The 24,054-nt window shown below is 33.3% G+C and overlaps 1 protein-coding gene across 1 annotated transcript in view; it reads right to left on the bottom strand.

Moving 5' to 3' along the window:
* LOC150092299 (folylpolyglutamate synthase, mitochondrial-like) overlaps positions 1-24,054 on the bottom strand; it is a 110,232-nt gene that overhangs the window by 56,174 nt on the left and 30,004 nt on the right. The window contains exons 5-6 of the mRNA XM_090414970.1: positions 21,510-21,584; positions 5,599-5,660 (exon numbers count right to left, since the gene is read on the bottom strand). Of these exons, the coding sequence (XP_090271096.1) occupies positions 5,599-5,660; positions 21,510-21,584 (137 nt within the window). The remainder of the gene's footprint in view (positions 1-5,598; positions 5,661-21,509; positions 21,585-24,054) is intronic.

The following is a 24,054-nucleotide window of genomic DNA, read 5'->3' as shown; positions in this document are numbered from 1 at the left end:
TCTTCTAAATTGCAATTACGAGATGTTATTCAGGAAAGAACATAATAGCTACAGTATTCAATACCAAACCCAAAGATAATCTTGAATGGCACCCCCCCCCCATATCAAGTAGAGTGATGTGGACACACATGAAAAAGGAGAGTTGGACAATGAGACTTATTTAGAGGGAGTTTAAGTGATTAGAAAAGGCAGTAATATAAAATAAAAGTTGGTCCTTGTTGGAGATCTAAACAGCAGAGTTGAAAATGATTACCAGGCATAGAAATATTTTCAGAAATTTTCAAGAAAAGAGCAAAGCTAATAATAATGGTTAAGTACTTGCTGAATTTCTTTGCATGACATGGACTAGCTATCATTAATGTTCCAAAATAAAGATGTGCACAAATTTACATGGTGTGAAGACACAAGAATGAAGAAAATCTCACTGGTTACATTATTGTGTATAGTGCTATCTTCATGCTGATCCAGGACACAAGATTATAAACAGGACAGGAAACAATTTTGAGCAAGATAAAGATGACTAACATACTGGGGGGGGGGGGGTTAAAACGTTTTATAAAGACTTGAAATTGCACAGCTGTCAAAATGTCAAAAGTAAACTGTAGACTCAAACAGAAATATTATTTGGATAAAAATGAGTCTGAAAACAATAATCAAATCTTGGAGATGAGAGACTCACTAGCTGGTGAAAATATTGACTGATTCAGTCACAGAGCATACGATGAAGTTGTCTGCAATGATAGAAAAAAAAAATCAGAACTCCACAGTGAACAGAGAATATTAAACAGGTAGTCATGGTACTGAAGAAAGTATTGAAAGTTCCTAAAAAGTGAGTATGTTCTCTGGGAGAATACAAAGAAAAATGCAAGAAAGCAAAGCAGAATGTAAAAGTAGTCGAACAGAAGTCCTAGGAACATATATATATAAAGGCTTAGGTGTCATTGACAATTTGTAATAACAATATAAACAACACGAATTTAGTGTTGTTCATCTGCAAAACATTATTGTGAGTCCTGGAAACACTTTGGTAAGAATATTTCAGAAAATATCAGAAGATCCCAAAAACATTTTAGAATCTATTAAAAGAGCTTAGAGAAATGAAAGGAGTACTGTAAAAGGAATAATATATCATAAGTGATATGAAAACAGAAGATAAAGATATCCTAGCTATTTATAGGTTATTACTTTAAAATACTGTTTAATGAAATGAGAATTGACAGAATAGTGGTAAAAAATATTCAAGAGGAATGCAATCAAGAGTACATATCAATATATTGAGGTAGGAAAAAAACATCAAAAACCTGAAATATGGGCAGGCATCTCAAAAAGTTGATAATCAACCAGAAATGATCAAATATGAAGATAAAAAGTGAAGAAGCAGTGGCTGCACTGCATAATTCAGAAGGTTATATTCCAGATGACTGGAGTGGAGCTCTCATAGCACTAATGTATAAAAAGGGAAATAAAATAATGTGAGAATAACAGAGGAAATTTCCTACTGAATATTTCAGATAAGAAAGAAAGAGTCATGATCAGATTTTCAACTTTACAAATAAACGAACAAACAGTTGAAATCATTGCAATTTAACAAGAATATATACTTAAATATTACAGATTAGGAAAAGGCATATTACAAGATGCCAAAAGAAAAAGTTGTTTAAAATGCCAATTACATCAAGTAAATGAGACATTATATCAAACAATACATAGTATATGCCTGAGTTTTCCAAGTTGGTAGTTAGAATGGAAGGAGGTACGAGAAGATAGTTTGAAGTAAATTCAGGTGTGAGACAAGAATGTACACTACCTCCACTGTTATTTGTCTTATATATGGACCACATTAAGAAAGATACGTTAAACCTGATATCAAAATTTGTGATGTTAATATCGGCTCTTTACTTTAAGTAGATGTTGTTATACTTCTACATAAATCGAGAACAAGTTTACAGGATTATTAATAAAATTGATTAACTGCTATAACAAATATGCATGAAAAATCATCACTAAAAAAAAGACAAACTATTATGAAAATAGGCAGGAATACTGAAAACACGAGCTCCATTCTGAATGAAAACCTACAGAGCAAGTAAAACATTTCAGCTATTTAGGCACAATTTTTAGTGAAGACAGTAAATTAAATAGAGAATAGATGACAGAATTAGCAAAACTAATATTGTAGGGAGGGAATTGATTTAATTTACATGGAATAACAGTGAAATATGCAAAACACTAAAGTAACTGATTACAAAACAGTGTTCAAACCTTAACTTATGGATCTGAGGACTGGATTAGAAATGAAGCAATGGATCAGAGAATTGAGACCACATGCGAGTTCTGAGAAAAATTAGGGAAGTGAAGCGATTGTATTAAGTATAAAAAGGGAAATAAAACAATATATTACTACAAAATTAAGTTTATACTATTCCCATCAACAATTTTCCTTCAAATTAGTTTATTATTAATCATGACTCCAACATTGTCAAATGTTATATTTCAGTCTTCTAACAACATTTCTCTAAAAACCACCTAGTTCTTGGTTTGCCTAACTTTTTTTTTTTTTTTTTTTTTTTTTTAATCAGGCACATCTTAGTATTAAAATCTCTTGTCTCACTAGCCTTTCTTTCTCCATTCAGTTTATGTGAACACACTACCCGGGATTAGCTCTGTTCACAATAACAATGTCAAGTTCTTTCCTAATACCTTCATTTTTAATATGAATCTGCCACCACTGATGCTATCTGTTCACTATCCTAATTTTTCTTAGAACTCTCATACCTATGGTCTCTAGTGTCTGACCAACTGTTTCATTTGTAAAACAACTCTCAGATCCATAATTTAAATCTGGTTTGAACACTGCCTTGTATACTGCTAGTTTTAATGTTCTGGCTAACTTATTTCTTATTCTACATAAATTTATTCAACTGGCTCCCCATCATACCAGCTTTGCTTATTCTATTGTCTATTTCTATATTTAATTTGTCATCTTCAATTAAAAAAAAAAAAAGAAAGAAAGAAAGAAAACGGTGCCCAAATAGCTGAAATGTTTATCTTGTAGAATTCTATAGGTTTTCCACTGAGAATGTAGATAATATTTTCCATGTTCCTGCCTATTTCTGTAGTCCATAACAATTTTTTCTTTATAGCAGTTACTCAACTTATAATCATCATCTGCCTACAGTAAAGAGCTCTGATGAATATCTCCAATTCTGATATCAAGTTTAATATGTTACTTTCCTTCATACCATGATTCATATCTGGCTTAGTTGGCTGAGTGGTTAGCATACCTGCTCTACAAACAACGGGCTTCAGGTTCAAATCTACAACCAACAGGCTTCAGGTTCAAATGAAGAAAATTGTCAAATATAGACTATGTATTGCTTGTTCGCTACATTTGACTATAGCATTTTAAACAGCTTTTCTCTTTGCATCTTATCTTGTGCCTTTTCCTGATATATAGGAAATCTGAAATCTGTTCACATTTTGTTTGAAGAACTGGAGGTTGTATTATTTGGGGAAGACAGAATTGGGGAGGCTGTTCCAAAGAAGAAAAGTAAATGGAATGAAAGAGAAAGTGGTGAAGTTGGTTCAGTGAGTTTCAAAATGGACCGTAAAAGGATATTGGATAGCAGTGGCTCTTGTTCTAATGATTTTGGAGGAAAGTGGACAAATAATAGTGGCCAATTAAGCAGAGCACTGTCCATGAAAGAATCTGTAAAAGAGGCACAAGGCAGAAACTGAACGTCTGTGAGAGAGGGATTGGAGTGGATATGTGAGAGGGGGATCATTAATTAACTTGATCATCCTCTTCTGGATAGAATTAAGCAACCTTAGAGAGGATTTGGTGCAGCACCCCAAATATGGGAGCAATATTCCATGGGTGGGCAGATTCGTGATTTGTATACAGTTAGCGGCAGTGAAGGTGTGAAGTAGTATCGTGTGCAAATATAAGTATACCAAGTTTCATGGTATAGTTGAAATGTGTTTGTGCCAGGAAAGGTTGCAGAAATACGAGGGTGCGCTAAAAAGTGGAGAAATTGAGATAGAACCATGTAACTTACACATTATTCTACATATTCCACATGAAGTGTTACAACACTGCTCCATCATTTGCAATCCTCTGAGAAAAAAAAATCTTTCCCAGTAACACTTGAAAGGAATAAAATTTATGAACAAAATTTATGAAATAAAACAGATGATATGACTATCATCTGTGGTAAATTTTGTTTCTTTCAAGTGTTTCTTTAAATTTGGGAATAGGAAATAGTCAGATGGGGGCCAGGTCTGGCAAATAGGGTGCATGAGGCAGACACTGAAATCCCAAATTGTGTATTGTCTGTTGGATTTCACGAGCAGTGTGAGTAGGTGCGTTGTCCAGAAAAACAACATGCCTCTGCTCAGTTTTCCACAGCATTTTTCCTTCACTACCTGTTTCAATTCCTTCAAAGCTGTTGAATAAACTGCTGTTGTAATAGTTTCACCTCTTTTGAGGTACTTAGTAAGGATTACACCGTCCATATCCCAAAAGACAATGGCAAGAATCTTCCCTGCTGACTTTTGGGTTCGGACCTTCTTTGGCCATGGAGAATCTTTCTGTCTTTGCTCCTTTGACTGTTGTTTGGTCTCTGGGTCATAGCGATGAAGCCATGTTTCATCAACAGTCACAATATGAACCAAAAGATTTGTACCTGATTTCTCAATATGATTCCAAATCCCTTGAGATCACAGCATACATTCTTTCTTTTGGTTAGCATTCAAATATTTGTGATCCCCTTTGCAGAGCTTCTGCATGTCCAGATGTTGGTAGATAATGACCCCAACTCTTTCCCCGGATATCCCCAGAGTCTTTGCAATGTTTTTGACCCGTACACGGTACTAATGTACTATAGGTTGATCTACCAACCTCTCATTTATGGGCTCAACATAAAAAGTTGTCATCATCAAGGATCATGGCACGAACTGCACTGATTTTTCAAGTGTGATCACTATGGAAGGTCTTCCTGACCTGAGAGCATCTGTTGTCTCAGGATGCCCAGGTTTAAACTTGGCCACCCCATCTGGCAACTGTTGGATATGCTGGAACACAGTCTTCTAAAGTCTCACATAAAGTTTGATGAATTTCAATTTTGGACTTTTCTTGCAGCACGAAAAACTTGATGATGGCCAGCACTTCTGTGTCTTCAAATTTCTTCAAAACCTCTGACATGTCTTCTTATATATCCTAAAAGAAAAAGAACAAATTATTACAATTTGATGAAACACGATGGTTAAAGGATTTTAATATATGCTCTTTCTTATAATTATATCAGTTACTTTAATATCATTTTTGTTCTAGGTGTTTATCAGAACTTTTCAGCTTCAGAGGTAGTGAATGGAGGCAGTACAAATTAATTCAAGAAAAGTTATGACAGCTGGTGTGTATGTGATATGTGGTAGCCCTCGATGGGTTCCCAGCTCCCGGGTCTATGGTCTATGGCAGTAATAATAATAGTTTAGCTAAAATAATGCATAAAATTAATTTAAATAAAATACATCTTACTTTTAATAACTGTTTCCAAAATTAGGTTTTAAACATTAAAGCAAAATTATATAAAAACTTACTGAATTACATTAGTACAGTCATATAAACCACCTATGCCTACTTCCACAACAGCAGCATCAACCTAATTTATAAAATGTAAAAATCAGACTAAATAAAAACAATTTTTTTTCTATCAATTTAAGTAAAAATCTTCCATAAAATTTCCAGTGTGAAAGAAATTCAAAGAAAATTAAAATGTTTACTTCTCTGAAAACAAATTGCTATCTTACCTTGGCTTCAGAGGAAATAGCTAATTAGGAAAAGTCAAAATCTACTACCCAGTCATTTTGTTCAAAAATTTCCTTTACCAGAATTCATATTCATGGAATGAAGGAAATATATTTTATGGAAATGTTTCATTGATACTGTAATCTTATTTGTAATAGTATTAAATTGCCACAACAACAACAACACAAGGAAGCATTCCTTGTTCCGCTTGGAAACCACTAGACCTTTGTGCTATATTCTATTATATAGTAAAACCTGTGGAGTATTCATAACTAAACATACACATTAATTACAACCACAGTAATTAATTTTTAAATAAGTAAATATTTTGTCCTAAATATCTTAGGACATCATCAGTACAGTTTAAATTGATCTCTGACATAATGCTTCAGCACTTTCTTTATATAAATGCTCATGTTTATATAAGGATCTATGTAGAAGTTTAGTGTTTTTCCATTCAATCCTATGGTTTGGGTTTTCAACTCAGCGTTGTGCAAGGCCAGATTTGTGGCGGCTTGATAAGACAGTGTGGTCTTGATGTCCAGAGATGTGTTAACTAATAGGATATCTTCCTGTCTGTCCATAGAAAGACATCTTACAGGAACATGGAACTTCGTAAATCCCAGGTAGCATCAAAGGTGAGAGTTTGTTAGGAGAATGCAACATTTAATTTAATCTAATTTATTTTTATCAGATATATTGATTTTAATTTAATTCTATAACACGCTACTGCACGCATAGTGGGATTCCATTGTAAGCATGCGCCATAACTGTATGTTATTCCTAGTATTGTTTGAAACTGTACTAATGATGTCCTAAGATACTTAGCACAAAATATTTACTTATTAAAAATTTAATTACTGTGGTTTACGTGTGTATGTTTAGTTTTGTGCTATATTGCTGTTCAGAGATTGTCATTTGCTATCTATATACAAATTATGAGCAACTCTGTTCAATCTCTCAAAGATAATTTTCAGTAAATACTATAGAAACTCATGGAAATGAAGGAAATAGTATATTATGATGGAAGGACTTTTATAATAAATATCCTTCAGCATAATATCCATACTATGAGGCACTTATAGTATGTTTTTAAAAGTGAGTTTATTATAATATTTGTTATAGCACAGTCTAAATGAAAGACCTACTTTAGTTATTTATACTCACACTAAAATGAACAAAACTTCTTTTTTTTTTTTTTTATTAATGTGGTTTCCACTCATGAAAAATTTGTTTGCAAATCTATAGTACATTCATATCATGGATGGGGTAAGTTTTTTCTTTTTTTCTTTTTTTATTAATTTTATATATATTTTTAAATTTGTATTTATTTATTTATCTTACAAAGTCTAGAAACCCTGCTCTAGAAACTAAACATAGAACATTTCAAGCCACATTAAGGATCCAATAAGCTGGACAGTGGTCTCATACTGGGTAATGAAATTCACTGCAAATGTGAAGTTTGAATCATGCCATGGATGTTTGTGAATGTCTTTTAGTGGGATATGAATTTCATTACCCAGTATGAGACCACTGTCCAGCTTATTGGAGCCTTAATGTGGCTTGAAATGTTCTATGTTTAGTTTCTAGAGCAGGGTTTCTAGACTTTGTAAGATAAATAAATAAATACAAATTTAAAAATATATATAAAATTAATAAAAAAAGAAAAAACTTACCCCACCCATGATATGAATGTACTATAGATTTGCAAACAAATTTTTTCACGAGTGGAAACCACATTAATAAAAAATCTTATATAATTCAAACTGCAGAATTTAATGATATTGCAAATATTTCAATCATTTAGAGTGTAAAGGAGCATTTATATATCAACCTGGAAAAAATACCGCTTTCCTTAAAAAATACAGTTCTGAATAGCCAAAGTGTAAGTCTTATCACTAGAGACTGCTATCCTTAATGAGGAGTTCACAGCTGCATATATCAAACTGAGAGAGAGAAAATGTTGTACACTATAAAGTAATATTAGAGAAGCATGACAGAGGCAAATAATTTGGTGGCAATTCTTTAGACTTCCTCTGCCCTTTAAAGTATCTGCTTTTTTCCTATATACCAAACTCAGAAATCCACAGCTCCTTAATTTAGTCTCACAGGTTAGATAGATAGATCTCAATTTCTTGTCCTTACATCTCTTTATTAAAATTACTTTGAAAGATAGTTAAATGAAACAAAAAGTGACAGAACAGTGGCAAATATATTCAAGTGGAATGCAATCAAGAAAACATACAATACTTGAGATTGAAAATCATCAATCAGAAATGCTCAAGTATAGAGATATAAAAGTTTTGTTGTGGCTACAATGCATAATTCAAAAGGCCTGGTCAGAACATTGAATTCAAATAGTCATTTCCTTATTAAGTTCCAGGTAAAATTTATAGAAACATATTTGAGAAAATGCTAAAGAAATTGTGGAAGGAAGTCAGAGAAGAGCAAACTAGGTTCAAGCTAAAACAAGGATTGTGAGGATCAGCTTCTCACTATGACAAAAGCTGAGAAATCGTGGCAATCTAACAAGGACCTGTACTTTGGTTTTGTATATCAGGAAAAAGCATAAGACAAGATACCAACAAAAAAGCTTTTCAAAAAGGATAAAATTATATGGGGTAAAATGGAACATTACACAGAGCAATATATAGTCTATATTTAAGTTGTATGTCAGCAAGTTAGAATGAAGAAAGTACAGGAAGATAGTTTGATGTAAAATCGGGTGTAAGACAAGGGCACACATTATCTTCACTCTTATTCAACATCTATATAGCTCACATTATGAAAGAAAGTGACATCAAACCTGATATCAAGATCAGAGATATCAAACTTAGCTCTTTGCTTTATGCAGATAAGAAAAGATACCAAATGCAGTGCAAGAGTCTCCAAGATTCTTTACTATATTGAATAACAGCTGTAACAAATTTGGTATGAAAATCAGCAACAAAAACACCAAACTATAAAAAGCAAGCAGGAATGCAAAAAACTTCAAATGTATTCACAACAGAGAACCTATGGAACAAGTAAAATATATTCAGCTATTTAAGAACACTTTTCAGTGAAGATGGTAAATTAATTATGGGAATCGACAACAGAATGGGCTGGTGATTTAGGATCAAGGCAATCAAACTGTATTCTTACTGGTTTAAACAAAAATAAAATGATAGTACAAGATGATAGAATTTCATGCCAGATAGGGATAAATAAGACCCTTGGTGTTTTCACAGTTAAAAAAAGTCAGCTACTTAAGCAAACTCCAACTGAACATTAGCAGAGCTCAAGATTGGCACTATTAACATAAGAAGCATCAATGGAAAAGAAATGGGATGAAGACAAGAAATACAACAGCATGTTTTCACATAAAATGAGAATAATTACTCCATACTTTAGTAGCTTAAAGTGTTTTATTTTAATTCCCTTGTTTTCTCTCTTTCTCCCACTCCCATAGACCAATTTTCAGTGCAACTGAGCATGCTCCATTCGATGCATCGCTTGCCATAATTACAGCATGCAGTTTTGCTGTGAGAGCTGTCACTATGTACAAATTTATGAATGCTGCTTATGTTAATTGTACAATTTTTTTAAGTTATACAATTAATATAAGTAATATTCATTTCAAGGCCTATGTAGTCCTATGGAAATGGCAATTGCATCCACAACACTATGCACCCAAAGAAAAATTTTAAGTCTGATTCTAGTTGCTGACTAGAAGAACTTTTCTAAGTATTTCTTCAACCAGTTCCTGAGCTAGTCTCTGGCATGGGGAAGTAAGTTTTTTCTTTTTAGAAACTTGGATTTTTAATCCCATAACTCAAGAAAAATCAAGCACAGAACTCACTGTTTCAGACAATAATATATAGCCTTAGAGTTAGGGACAAGATAGCAGCAGTTGTCTGCTATATAAAATTCCCTTGTCATTATCTCATAACTACACTGTAAACTTAGCATATATATATAAACATATTTCAAGAAAAACATAATATGAATTTCTGCACCAATGAAAATGAAAACTTAATCCAGAAGACAGAGATTTCTGCTGGATTAAGCATCTAGATAATCCTAATGATGCACTAAATACTCTTAATCACTTCCTCACCAGTAAGAGCCTAAGTATAATCCAGATGACATTAATCATCTACACAATTCAGTTCATAACCTCACTTGTACAACTGTTTTGACTTTGCAATACCTGTAATTATAAGAATGCCAAGAGGATAATCTTTATATTTTTCTCATTCCTTGAATGGATATTGTTAATAGTCTTCTCATACATAGATATAAGATAAATATCACCAAAAAAATTCTTACAGTTTTGGAAATCTTTATTCAGATTCCTTATCTGAGATTTTGGTTCTTCGAGAAATATGCAAAGATTGCCAGAATAAGAATCGAGAAAACTGAATTTCAATTAATTTTTTAAATTTTATTGAAAGCTTAAGTTTCCTTATACTAAAGCTCACAGCAGTTGCCAACAAATATTAACATGTTGAAAATGAATTGTATCAAGCTCATAAGGAGGAAACTTGTAGTATGCCTACGAAGCCATGTTTTCTGGTTACTTGAAAATTAGCCACTTGATTGCAATTTGTCCAATCTTACTTCCACCTGTTTTGACATACAGATACCTCTCATGATAATTAAACAGAGAAAGCCGATCTTTATCTTTTTATTTCTGTCAATTCCCAAAATGAGGATCCAGGTAAATGTTCAATAGAATTCAAAACCCACTGTATTCAACATCTGTGAGTTTTTATCAGAAAGAGATCAGAAAAAAATGAAAAAGAAAAAGACATCAACACCATCAGAAACAATCTCATGGGTTTGATGTCAGTTCTCTATTTCTGAAAGTTTGTCATGTTTTCACACACTTTTGTTCCACTGATAGACAATTAGCCCATATACAAATCTATTGCTGAGATGGGAGACAATTTTTTTTTTTTTTACTGAAAATGGCTATTTTATTATTAAGAGAAACCTCCAAGGAGTCAGAGACTCATCGAGGCAGGCCACATACTATGTGCAGCAGCTATCATACTTATTCTTGAATTCATTCACACTGCTTGCACTCGAATGGAAAATAGAATGGTAAAAAGCAATTGTGATTCCTATCTTTAAGAAAGGTAATAGAGATGACCCTAAAAACTATAGAGGTATCAGTATACTAAATTCATGTTACAAAATATACAGCAGAATCTTAAATAACAAACTAATGAAATATTCCGAAAACTTTATTCTAGAGGTACAAAATGGATTTAGAAAAGGACGATCATGTATAGACCCAGCCTTCTGCCTAAAATTAATAATAGAGAAAAGAAGAGAATATAATTTAGAAACATATATTGCATTTATTGACTTTGAAAAAGCATTTGACAAAGTTAAAAGAAACATATTATTTAACATAGTAAAAGAAATACAAATACCAAATAATATCCTAAAAGCTGTCACAAGTATATATGAAAATAATCAAATACAAATAAGATTAAATCATGAGCTATCATATACAAGAGAGATAAACCAAGGGGTCCGACAGGGATGTCCCCTCTCAGCAACTCTTTTTAATATCTACTTAAATGAAATAATAATAAAATGGAGTAAAAATTTACATCAAGGAATTAAACTTTCACCTACAGTTAACTTAAAGACTCTCCTCTTTGCAGACGACCAAATAATAATTACAAATTCTGAAGATAACTTACAGAAAGCTATTTTAAATCTAAATGAGATATCCAAAGATTATGGTATGATAATATCAACGGAAAAATCAAAAACTATGGCCTTTAAAGGACAAGATCCAGCAAGAACTAAAATAGTATTAGATAACAAGATCTTAGAACAGGTGAATTCATTTAACTACCTAGGATGTATGATCACTTATGAAAATGAAAAAGATATAAACATAAAAATTGTAAAATATTTAAAAATAACAGGAGTAATTAACTCTATATTTAAACCAAACCTAGTTCAAAAACAAACCAGGCTAAAAGTATACAATACATTAGCCCTACCGGTCTTAATGTATGGAAGCGAAATCTGGACAATAAAACAAAAAGACAAACAAAGATTAACAACAGCAGAAATGAAGTTTATGAGAAAAACTGCAAAGTATACCCTATTTGATCACAAAAGAAACGAAGATATTATGAAAGAATTAAACCAAGAACCAGTAATTGAAAAAATTAAAAAATATAAACATAGATGGATGGAACACGTTCAAAGAATGAAAACAGAAAGATTACCAAAACAAGCCTTAAAGTACAAGCCATTAGGAAAAAGAAAACCAGGACGTCCTCTTAAACGATTCAACGATGACTTCTAAGGCCGGAACAGGCCATACTAGGCCTAAATCCTTGATACGTATGATGATGATGCTGCTTGCACTCACAACATCCAAAGGCAATCCATTCCAACCACACACCACTCTCTGAGAGAAAGATCTAGCCCTCACACTCTTCTTGGCAGCCTTCATTCTCAGCTTTCAAGGATGCCCTCCTGTCCTTTCCCCACCCTCCATAAATTAAAAAATTTCATCAATTGAAATCCTGTATGACCCTTTCAGAAGTTTGTAAGTCTCAATCATATCACCCCTCTTATTTTATTTTATTGCTCTATAGAAATGGAAGGATCCAATAACCATCAAATACTGATAAATAACCACTACTAATAAATGACTGAAAGGATGGATTCTGCTGATGAGGATTTGCAGAAAATTCTCTTAAGTGTCACTCATTTTTCATCTGCCATGACAAAGCCAGGAAAAACCTGTATGGTTACAAATAAAAGCAATAAATTATCACATTAATCTCTTTCAATTATTTAACAATTTTGCACTACATATATGAAAAAACTTCTAGAATATCTACCTTTACAAATATGAGACCATCAAAACCATTCCTCAGTGGGGGATCTGATAATCTTTTTTAACTTCAATGCTAGTATTCCATTCACCAACCACTCTTCATGTAAAAAATCTACTCCTCACACGCCTCTTCAGATCTTCATCATACATAACATTCAGGGATGGTCTCTCATTCTTCCCCTCTTAATATTCACTCTTTTTATAATTCCTTCTGTATTAACCTGGTAAATCTCTTAACTCAATGGTCTTTATTATATCACCTATTTTTCTCCTATCTATCAAACTCTGAACTTTACATCCTCTCAATTGGCATAATCAACACTCCAGAGTTCCAATATCACTTTGGTCATTCATCTCTGGATCCTCACTAGTGTTTCAACATCATAATGAAAATTAGGCAACCAAAGTTGAGCAGAATAGTTCAGGTGTGATTTCACGAATGACTTATACAGAGACACCTATAGAGGACCATCACCCCAAGATCCCGTTTCTTGTCCATTTTCCGAAGCACTGCTCCTCCAATACAGTAGGAAGCTTAATATCTCAGCATTGCAAATTGCAGCACATTGCATTTATTAATATTAAAACTACAACAATTCATTTGTTCAAGCGAAAAGTCTATTCAAATCTTTCTGTAGAGAATTAACACCAACAATACTCCTGATAATTCTATCTAACTTTGCATTCAGCAAATATCTGAAGATCTCCAGTCAATCTGAAATATCATTAGCAAATAAGTTAAACAGAAAAGACACCAAAACAGAATCCCATAACACTTGGTTCCTTTCCTTTTCTGATACACTGTTCCTATCTTTTGGTTTACTTTCTCTCTATTTAATTTCCCTATCAATAATATTTAAAATATTTATACTTTTGTGGAAAGCTTCCAGTATTGAAACCACATTTTAAGGTAAATAACAAGTTTAATAAAAAATAAACTATCAGAAGAAACCAAAAAATCTGGTTATGTTTACATTGACGATACTTTCATTATTTGGTCAGGAACAATGTTAATTTCAAAGATTATCTGAATAGCTTGCATCCCAATATAAAATTCACTCTTGAACTAGATCACAAAAAAATCTGTTTCTTGATACCCATGTCGAAATAAACAAAGAAGAAAAAAGATTATCCTTTTTTGGTATATGGAAAACCTACCACAACAGGAAAATTTTTAAATGCCACTTCACACCATCTTCCATTACAAAAGACAGGCATGATTTAAGCATTAAGAGACAGAGCACACAACACATCGAGCATGTCAATTAAAACAAATGAAGAACTGTACAACCTGAGACAAAACCTTGCACTCAATGGTTATGAACCTAAGATGATCAACAAAATTCTCAATATGCCTCCTGCAGCTCCTTTACTTAAACAAGATTTTAAGAATGCAATCACACGCTATCTTACATCAAGAATGTTACAAACAAAGTGCCTACATTGCTCTGTGAGTACAACATCAAAGTGGTTTTTTTACCTTTGCATAAAATCTCCAGATTCTTACATTCACTAAAACCTCTACATCATCCCATGAAAAAACTAGGTGTTTACAAGATTCATTGCTCTTGTGACATTTGCTATGTGGGCCAGATAGGAAGGTCAGGGGAGATCTGCATGTCTGAACAAGTAAAACACGTCAAAAAAAGAAGACAGCATAAATCAGGCTTGGTATCTCACACGACTACCACAAGCCATCTAGTATTTTGGCAACAAACAAAAATGCCTTATATTGATCATAATTGTTTTACAAGAAAGTTCAAGGAAGCTTTGCAAATGCTAAGTATCCCCACATAATGCAAAAATAAGGCTCAATCTTACCCCAAATTTGGTTTACTTTTTTCATTAAAAATCTAATTGCCACTCAGATATAGGATACAACATGCGCTATGCTACAGAATGTCATAGCAACAACTAGCAGTATTACAACATGCATACATAAGTAATGAATTTAACATTTTTATTCTGATTACTTATTTGTATATGAAGTTCTGAAAATATCTAATATGTGTGATTAAATTGTTTCTAGTCTTTTGTTGTGTACAACTTTTTTTCATAGTACCCCTGATGACGTAAGCCTGACGACTTATGAAACTTGCAGGGTTATAACTATTATTTTATCAAACTCATTATTTACCTTAAAATATAGTCTTTATAGTAGAAGCTTCCCACAGTACTAAACCACAGAAACTTGTGATTTCATATTTATTCTTTAATTTTCTAGAAAAAGCAAGTAAGAAAGATGATTTCTCACTTTTAATTGTTATTAAGCCACTGTATTATTTTTCATTCTAAGAGCCAGAATTAAGAGCCAGGGGTGCTTAAGGGACAAAGCTGTATAACTGAGAGGAGACCTCCACATAGCCTTTAAAGGAATGCGGAGAACCAACCAGAGCTTCTGACCTAATGTCCAATCCTCACCTTCTCGTGGTGCACCCTGTTGGGTATCTACCTGGATACTGAACGAACGAGGATGGGCTGGCAATTTGTGATTTAGCCGACCAAATTGTATTCCTATTGGTTAAACCAAAATAAAAAATTATGGTACGACATGACAAAATTTCATGCTGGCTGGGGCATCGCCCGGTTAAATAAGGCACCCGTTGTTTTTGCCAGGGAACCAGGGTGAACAGCGAAAAGTCAGCTACTGGAAAAAATCTGAAAACAAACCCCAACTCAACATCACCAGGGTTAAAGACTATCAACAAAAGAAGCCTGGATGGCAAAGAAATGGAGCTAGCTGAGGAATTAGATAAGTACCAGATCGACATAATAGGGGTGACTGAAACAAAAAAGACAAAAACTGGTGAGATCTTTCTGAGCAATAATTACAAAATGTTTTATTCAGGCAATGACAATCAAGGAAAAGAAGGAGTAGCCATAGTATTCAACACAAAATACAAGGCTAATCTTCTTGAATGGCAGTCAGTCTCAAGTAGAGTGATGTGGGCAAATATGAGAATGGGGAACTGGACAATGAGACTTATTTGTGCCTATGGTCCCACATAAGATTCTACTAAGGTAGAAGTGGAGGAATTTTTTGAGGCTTCAGAAAAAGCAACTGACACAATGAAAAAGGAAAAGCTGGTCCTTGTTGGGTATCTAAATAGCAGAGTAGGAAATGATTGTCAGACATACAAAAATATTTTGGGAAAATTTGGAGAAAAGAGCAAAGCTAATAATAATGGCAAATATCTGTTGGATTTCTGCTCAGGACATGGACTGGTTATTACTAACACCATGTTCCAACATAAAAATGTGCACAAATTCACATGGAGAGAAGAGGCAAGGAATAAGAAAAGTCTCATTGACTATGTTATTGTTGATAGTGATGTTTTCACCTTGGTGCAGGACACCAGAGTGTACAGAGGATCTGAAATTGGAAGAGATCACTATTTAGTCTTGAGCAGGATAAAATTGAATTTCATATTGAAAAGAATAACATGTAAGAAAGATTTAAAGTGAATAAAAGTTGAGCAGCTCTCAGATGTGAACTGTGGACTAAAATACACAAAGATTATTGAAGAAAAAATGAAAGAGTTTGAGAACAGGAATCAAACCTTCGAGATTCAGTGGCAAACTCTGAAGAAAACATTGATTGATCCTGCCAGAGAGGCATGTGGTGAGGTTGTGTGCAAGGATCAAAAAATCAGAACTCCCTGGTGGACACAGGAAGTTAAAGAGGCAGTGAAGGAAAAGAAGAAAGCATATCAAAAGTTCCTGTCAAATAAGTCAGCTTGTGTTCTTAGAGAATACAGAGACAAATGCAAGAATGCTAAACACTGTGTAAAACTAGCTAAACAAAAGTCATGAAAGGACTTTGGCAAGAATATAGAAAATAAATACCAAGAAGGTGGTAAAATATTCTGGAGGTTGTTGAAGAAGCTTAGGAATGGAGGAAAGAGTGCTGTAAAAGGAGTTAGAGATGATAAAGGTGACATGAAAACGGGAGAAAAAGATATCCTTGAAGTATGGAGTAATTACTTTGAAAAACTGCTAAATGAAACAAGCAATGATGACAGCACAGTGGTAAAAAACACTGACCAGGCATGCAGTCAGCAAAACATATTCATACTTGAAGTAGAAAAAGCCATCAAAGGCTTGAAATGTGGAAAGGCAGCAGGAGTAGATGATATTCGACCAGAAATGCTGAAGTATGGTGGTATAAGAGTCTTACAGTGGCTGCACTGCATAGTTCAGAAAGCCTGGACAGAGGGATGAATTCCCGATGATTGGAGTAGAGCTCTCATAGTACCCATATATAAAAAGGGAAATAAAACTGAATGTGAGAATTACAGAGGTATTTCCCTACTGAGTGTTCCTGGCAAGATCTATGCAAATATTCTTGAGAAACGGTTGAGAAGAACTGTGGAAGAAAAGCTTGGTGAAGAACAAGCTGGATTCAGGCCAAATAGAGACTGTCAGGATCAGATCTTCACTTTACGACAAATAGTTGAGAAAGCATGGGAATATAACAAAGATCTGTATTTAAGTTTTGTCAATTTGGAAAAGGCATATGACAAGATGCCAAGAGAGAAGCTATTCAATACACTACTGTTATATGGTGTCAATGGGGCATTATATCAAGCAATGCTTAGTCTGTATTTGAGTTGTAAGTCAGCAGTTAGAATTGAGGGAAGTACAGGAAGTTGGTTTAATGTTAAATCTGGTGTGAGATAAGGATGTACATTATCCCCCTCTGTTATTCATTATCTATATGGATCACATTATGAAGGAAAGTGGTATTAAACATGATATCAAAATTGGAGATGTCAATGTCAGCTCTTTGCTTTATGCAGACGACGTTATACTTCTAAATAAATCTGCTACAAGTCTGCAAGATTCTCTGACTAAATTGAATAACTGTTGTAATAGATATGGTATGAAGGTCAGCAATAAAAAGACAAAGACAATGAAAATAGACAGAATCATTGAAAATGTCAACTGTGTTGTGAATGGAGAACCTGTGGAACAAGTAAAACATTTCAGCTACTTAAGGCATGATTTTTACTGAAGATGGTAAATTAAATATGGAAATAGACAACAGAATCAACAAAGCTGGTATGGTGGGAAGTCAATTGAATAAATTCATATGGAATAAGAGAGAAATTAGTCAGAACACTAAATTAGCTGTATACATGACAGTGTTCAAACCAGTTTGAACTTATGGATCTGAGAGCTGGGTCAGAAGTAAAACACTTGACCAAAGACTAGAGACCACAGATATGAGAGTCCTGAGAAAGATTATAGGCGTGAACAGATGGCATCAATGGCAATAATAAAATATTAAAAACGAGGATATTAGGAAAGAACTTTACATTTCAACATCCAGGAATGCGTTAGAAGAGCTAATCTCAGGTGGTATGGTCACTTAAACAGAATGGGCGAAGAAAGATTAGCAAAACGAGTGTTCTCTGCCAGGTTGGCAGCAAAACGACCCAGAGGAAGACCAAGATATAGGTGGATTGATACGGTACAAAGTGCCTTAGACGATAGAAATATAAGATCTGATAATGTTGGAGTCTTGACAAGTAGCAGACTGATTTGGAGGAAAATTGGATAGGAAGTTAGTAATGATGTAATTTTTTTCATGTAGTACTATCATATCCTTTACACCCCTTGAGGGTACATGGCAGGAATTTGATGATGATGATGAGAGCCAGAATTCTAATTGTAACAATTTCTTAGTTACAATTTGGGCAGCCAGAAATATTGCCTACTTAAATGTTTTGTAAACTTCAAGTCGTTCGAATTTTAGTGACTGATTTCTGTAATGTGCCACCGTGTAAAATCCACAGTGGTAAAAATGCCACACTTTGGGAAACACTATAATAGAACTAATGGAATATCAAAAGTGTAGGGAAATTTCTACACTTCAGGGTAAGAAAGGGTGTTGAGACAATCCTTAGCTGAGCATAAATTATTGATATTTTGAAGGGAGATGTAAAGTAGTTCTAAGATTATATGAGGGTGGTTTGAAAAGTCCTTGACCACAGATCGCAATACTATCGGCAAGATTTTTATTTTTCTAAGTTGGTACATCTGTCATAAGCATCAATGTGAAATTGCAAGTCATTCTATCAAGTAGTTTGTTTTATACAGCAGTCTGAAGCAAAAGTGTTGTCTGTATCCCTTGAAATGGATAAAATTGAGCATCGTGCGGTTATAAAATTCTTTGTAAAAGAAAATTTAATGCCAAAACAAATTCATTCAAAGTTCATAAAAGTTTATGGGCACTCTTCATTTTCGTTTTTGACATTTAAGAAATGGGCGGTCGAGTTTAAATATGGCCCCTACCAGCCTTGAAGATATCCATATGAAGGACGTCCAAAAAGTGTAACAACACCAGAAATCATTGATCAAGTGAACGATATGGTATTGGATGACTGGCAAGTCAAAGTGCGTGAAATTGCTGAGACTACAGGCATTTCAAAAGAATGTGTACGATATATTTTACATGAAAAATTGCAAATGAAAAAGCCTTGCGCAAGATAGGTGCTGCGCTTGCTCACAACAGATCAAAAAAGCACTCGCATGAAAATCTCTGAACAGTGCTTGGAGCGTTTTAACAAGAATAAAACTGATTTTGTGTGTAGATTTATTACTATGGATGAGACTTGGATTCACCATTATCCAAACAGCAGTCAAAACAGTGGACAGAAGCCGGTTGCTCAGCGCCAAAGACAAAGTCGGTTCCATCAGCAGGAAAGGTCACATCGGTGTTTTGGGATGCTAAAGGCATTTTGTTTATTAATTATCTTGAAAAGAGTAAAACAATAACCGGGGAATATTATTCTGATCTTTTAACTAGACTAGATGAAAAAATTCGTGAGAAAAGACCCTGGTTTGCAGAAGGAAAAAAATCATCCTTTATCAGGAAAATGCATCTGCCCACAAATGTGTTTTGGCAATGGGAAAATTAAGGGATCTGCACTATGAATTGTTGGTACATCCACCCTATTCCCCAGATTTGGTTCCCTCTGACTTCTATCTCTTCCCAAAACTAAAACTCTTCCTTGCTAGTCAGTATTTTTCTTCGAATCAAGAAGTAATTGCAGCTGTAGAGGGATATTTTGCTGATCTTACTGAGAACCACTAGAGGGATGGAATAATGGCGCTGGAGCATCCCTGGAATAAATGTATTAGTCTTAAAGGAAGATTATGTTGAAAAATAAAAATAATTTTGAAATTATACATTTGTTTTTTGATTGTTAGGCTGAACTTTTCAGACCACCCTCATATTTGGCAAGAACATTCTTAACATTTTCAGAGATATATGAGTGATAAAGTAAGCAGAGTAAGCCACACTCATTACTATCTGGACAAGACTTCTCAGAAGAATTGCAAATTATAATTTATCACAAATTTTATGATATATCTGTTATATGCATCAGTAATAAAGGATGTTCTTTCTTTACAGCACACTTTCTGAGAAACAAATCAAAATTGATCTCTTGGCCCAAGATTCTGGCTTTATCAAGATACTGCTGGATGATGAAGTAAAGTGACATGTGTATGAAGGCTTTCTATATATGGAGAAGACAGGTGGCTTATAGAATTTTAGTAATGAGAGTATGCAAAAAAAAAAAAAAAAAACTTATTGTTGACTTTTTTTTTCTGATTTATTCTTCAGCATCTAAACCAGAACATTACTATTATTATTATTATTATTTGACACTTCCAGGGAGTCCAAAGACTCATCGAGGGAGGGCACCTGTTCTACAGCTACTAGTATTTCCACAGACAATCACAAACATCCATGCCCACAGCGGGATTCGAACCAGCAGCCTTTTGGCTAGAGAGCGGATATGCTATCTAGCCAAATCCACATTAAGTCAAGAAAAAAAATAGTTGCAATTAAGAATGCTAGATTTCTTCTAAATATTAATAATTTTCACAAAGTCAGGAATTCTAGAAGTTTGCTGTATATTTTTGGCATTAAATGCAGTGGGATATCTCTTGGCTTTGCCAATCAGTTTCTAAGTAACTACTATAAAGGGTCCAAATTAGAACTAAAAATACCCAGTTACTGAAGACATAAAATATATTATAATGAAAGGCAACATATAGTTTGCTCTCAGAGATCATATTAGTAATACACATCAACATCCCTTGTTCAGAAGGTAAGCTAATTCTTAACCTGCCATTGAATATGGAAACATCAATACATACTGAAACTTTGATTTCTTCAAATAAAGCAATCTTTTGGTTACTTTAGCAAACAGAAGTCAAGCATAGATTTCTTCTCAATATTACAATGTTGTTTTTCTAGTAAAAAAAAACAGTAGCATCTAAGATCCCAACAAACAACTCTAAAACAACATTGTTTGATATATTTACTTGATTTAAAATAACAAATTTTAAATACTTAAATAAAAGGGCCTCTGTAGCTTAGGTGGTTCAGTGATGCCCTTTGCAAAGACCAGGGCTTGAATCCCTTATAGGAAGTGAAGCACCTTTATGAGGGATTTTCAATTGAAAGTGAGTTAGACAGTCTCAGATGGCAGGGTTTCCTCACATCAATTTTGGTTTTTCATACTGCAAAACAGGCAATACTAGAATATTAATTAGTCTAAATACTACCACAACCAAGTAATTTCTCTTTCAAGAAGATAAATTACTCGGTTGTGGTAGGTCATTGAGCTGAACATGCAAAGGGAAAAATATTTTGATAAATAAAATTTCAAAAGTTTGTATAAATATGCGGCAAAAAAAAAAAACAGACCAAATCCAATGAAGATCATTTTCAGAGAAGAAAACCATTTCATTATGAATTACTTTAGCTGAATTAAATATATTTTTAGAAAATTTACTATTTTCATAAAATTACTATATGAAACTTACCTCCTCTTTAATGAAAACATGAAAGGCCATAACTGTAAGGAACATAAAATATGGAGGCATTCGTTCTCCCTCTTCCTAAAAAAAATTAAATGAACAAAATATTTTAATATTTTAAATATTGAAATATATTTGAAATATCTTTATCATTTCATATAACAGAAATGCATACAGATGATATAACATTTTCGACTATCATAAACAGAACTAAAGAAATAGTTTTAGAAAGATTTTTCACATGGTTACAAAATAAATTATATCTGACAAGAAATTATATTCTTGTTTCATCCTTTACTGAAGTGTAAACAAATAAAGGTTGCACTCAAAGTATCTTCATGAATAGATATCTATATACAGACGTTGTTAGCTTGTATAACAAGTAGTCATGAGGATACTTCATGTGCAAACTTTGTTTGCTTAAACCTGGGTAAAGGATTAAACAATAATATAATTTCTTGTCAAGTATAACATTTTAGACCATAGTATACAGCAAACGTTCGCTGCAGTGAACTTCTAGAAACTACAGAAAGACTGCTATAGCACAAGGTTAGGCTCACTATAGGGAATTCAGGGAAAAAAAAAAAAGACTGATCCCCACTCCATTCCCATGAAACAAAGGCAATGGTAACAGGAAATCATACATTAATAACAGAACTGTGTTTATATAAGGAAAGAAACATACAAAAATAAAGAAAACAGCAGGAAACTGAATACTAACAAACAGTAAGTACACAAAAGATTGGCAAGAAGTATACATAAAGTCACACAAAAATGACATGCATAGCAAATGTAAACAATAATGCAAAATGATAAAAGTGAAAATCAGAATTAACATTTAAATTATGAAATGTCCAGTTAGTTTAAATTAATGTTGCTTATCTAAAATCTTCATAAACTAAATATGTGCAGCCTGTCCATTACAAATCAAAAATAGCCTGAAAACTTAGGCAGTCAGTCAACTTTGTAAATCGGCCTCCAATTACAAAGAGTCAGAAGAGGAAGGGATTGGCTCAGCTGATGTGAATATGTCAGCTTTCTAAATGAACAGAGATCCAATGATGGACAGCTGGCATAAACTGATAATGTTCTCTTAGAACTGTAAATTAAAAGTTATAAGTATGTATATATAAGAATAGTTTAATCTTTATCACATTATTTTTGTTGTTCAATCATCCTGTGTTTGCAAGATTCTCTATTCATAAGATAAAAAACTATTCTGATTTAGAATTTTTGATTTTAATGGTACAGTCTCATGTATTTAGTTCATTATGAAAATTTTAGGTAACTGACATTAATTTAACTAATGTAACATTTTGAAATTTAATTCAGCATTTTCATTTTTATAATTTCATTCTCTTCTAGTTTTATAAGTCTCTCACTATTCTTCACATTTGCACTGTATAGCTCTCCAACAAGGATCAACTTTTCCTTTTTCTTTATGCCAGCTGCCTTTTTTTTTTTTAATGGCTTAAAGAAATATTCTACTTCTTCCTTAGTAAAACCTTTTGGGGGAGTACAGCAACAAATAAGTCGATCTGTTCTAATCTCTCCATTTTGATATTTCCCCACATCACTCTACTTGATATTGCCCACCATTCGCTCAAGATTACTCTCTGTTTAATGTTGAATACTATAGCTATACCTTCCTTTTCCTGATCATTACATTACCGCCTTAATTATAACATTTTGTAGATATTATTTAGAAGAATTTTACCTGTTTTTTTGTTTTGGTAACACTAATTATGCTGATGTGGTACTTCTCCAGCAAGGCTTATGTGTTCACTATCATTCATTTTAATTTTTACAGCATTAACTTGCAATGCCACATAAAGACAAACTTAACTATGAATTTATTAATTTCTGATATTCTGCTAGTTTCAATCAGTGGAGATGTAATAGTGTAAAACCTCTTTCTCAGGGTATGGATTTCGTACTTTGGTTCTAGTGCCTAGAAGGATAAAATGCAACACTTTTGAATAATACAATTGCAACAATTTTATAGAACATACTCATGTCTCTTTCAGTCCAACAGTGCTCCATATCATACTATAGGTAGGTGTGACTATAATGCAGTTTATGGAAAATGACAACACGGAAAAACTTGACTGAATATTACATAAATTCCTAACCTCAATATTCAAACATACTTATTCCTTCAGGATAAGATATATCAAATGTAATCCAAATCAGCATATCCAACAATAATACATGAAATGATGGCTAGGAGAATGGAATAATACAAAATACTTGACTCATGACAAACAGGAAAAAGCTGCCTAGAAGAAAAAGTGGAAAGTGTGATAAGGGTCAAAAGTAGGGCCTAAATGATATCAAGAAGGGTACAATTTAGAATATTCTGAAATTTAGTACTGTTCCAATTCTTATATAAGAATATATAGTGTATTTTTAACTTTAACAGTAAAAACTTTTTTTTACATTTATTCTCTCATCTTCATTAACTTTTTATTATGCTCTCCAGCAGAACCTGATTCAGACAGATGCAACGAAACTCCTACTACCCCTGCTTTCTCTCTGCCAAGAAATTATA

This window comes from Typopeltis vanoorti, chromosome 26 (assembly GCF_054136105.1).
Source record: "Typopeltis vanoorti isolate ZY-2024b chromosome 26, IOZ_Tvanoo_1.0, whole genome shotgun sequence".
Lineage (NCBI taxonomy): Eukaryota > Metazoa > Arthropoda > Arachnida > Uropygi > Thelyphonidae > Typopeltis > Typopeltis vanoorti.
This window is presented reverse-complemented; position numbering and strand designations above follow the sequence as displayed.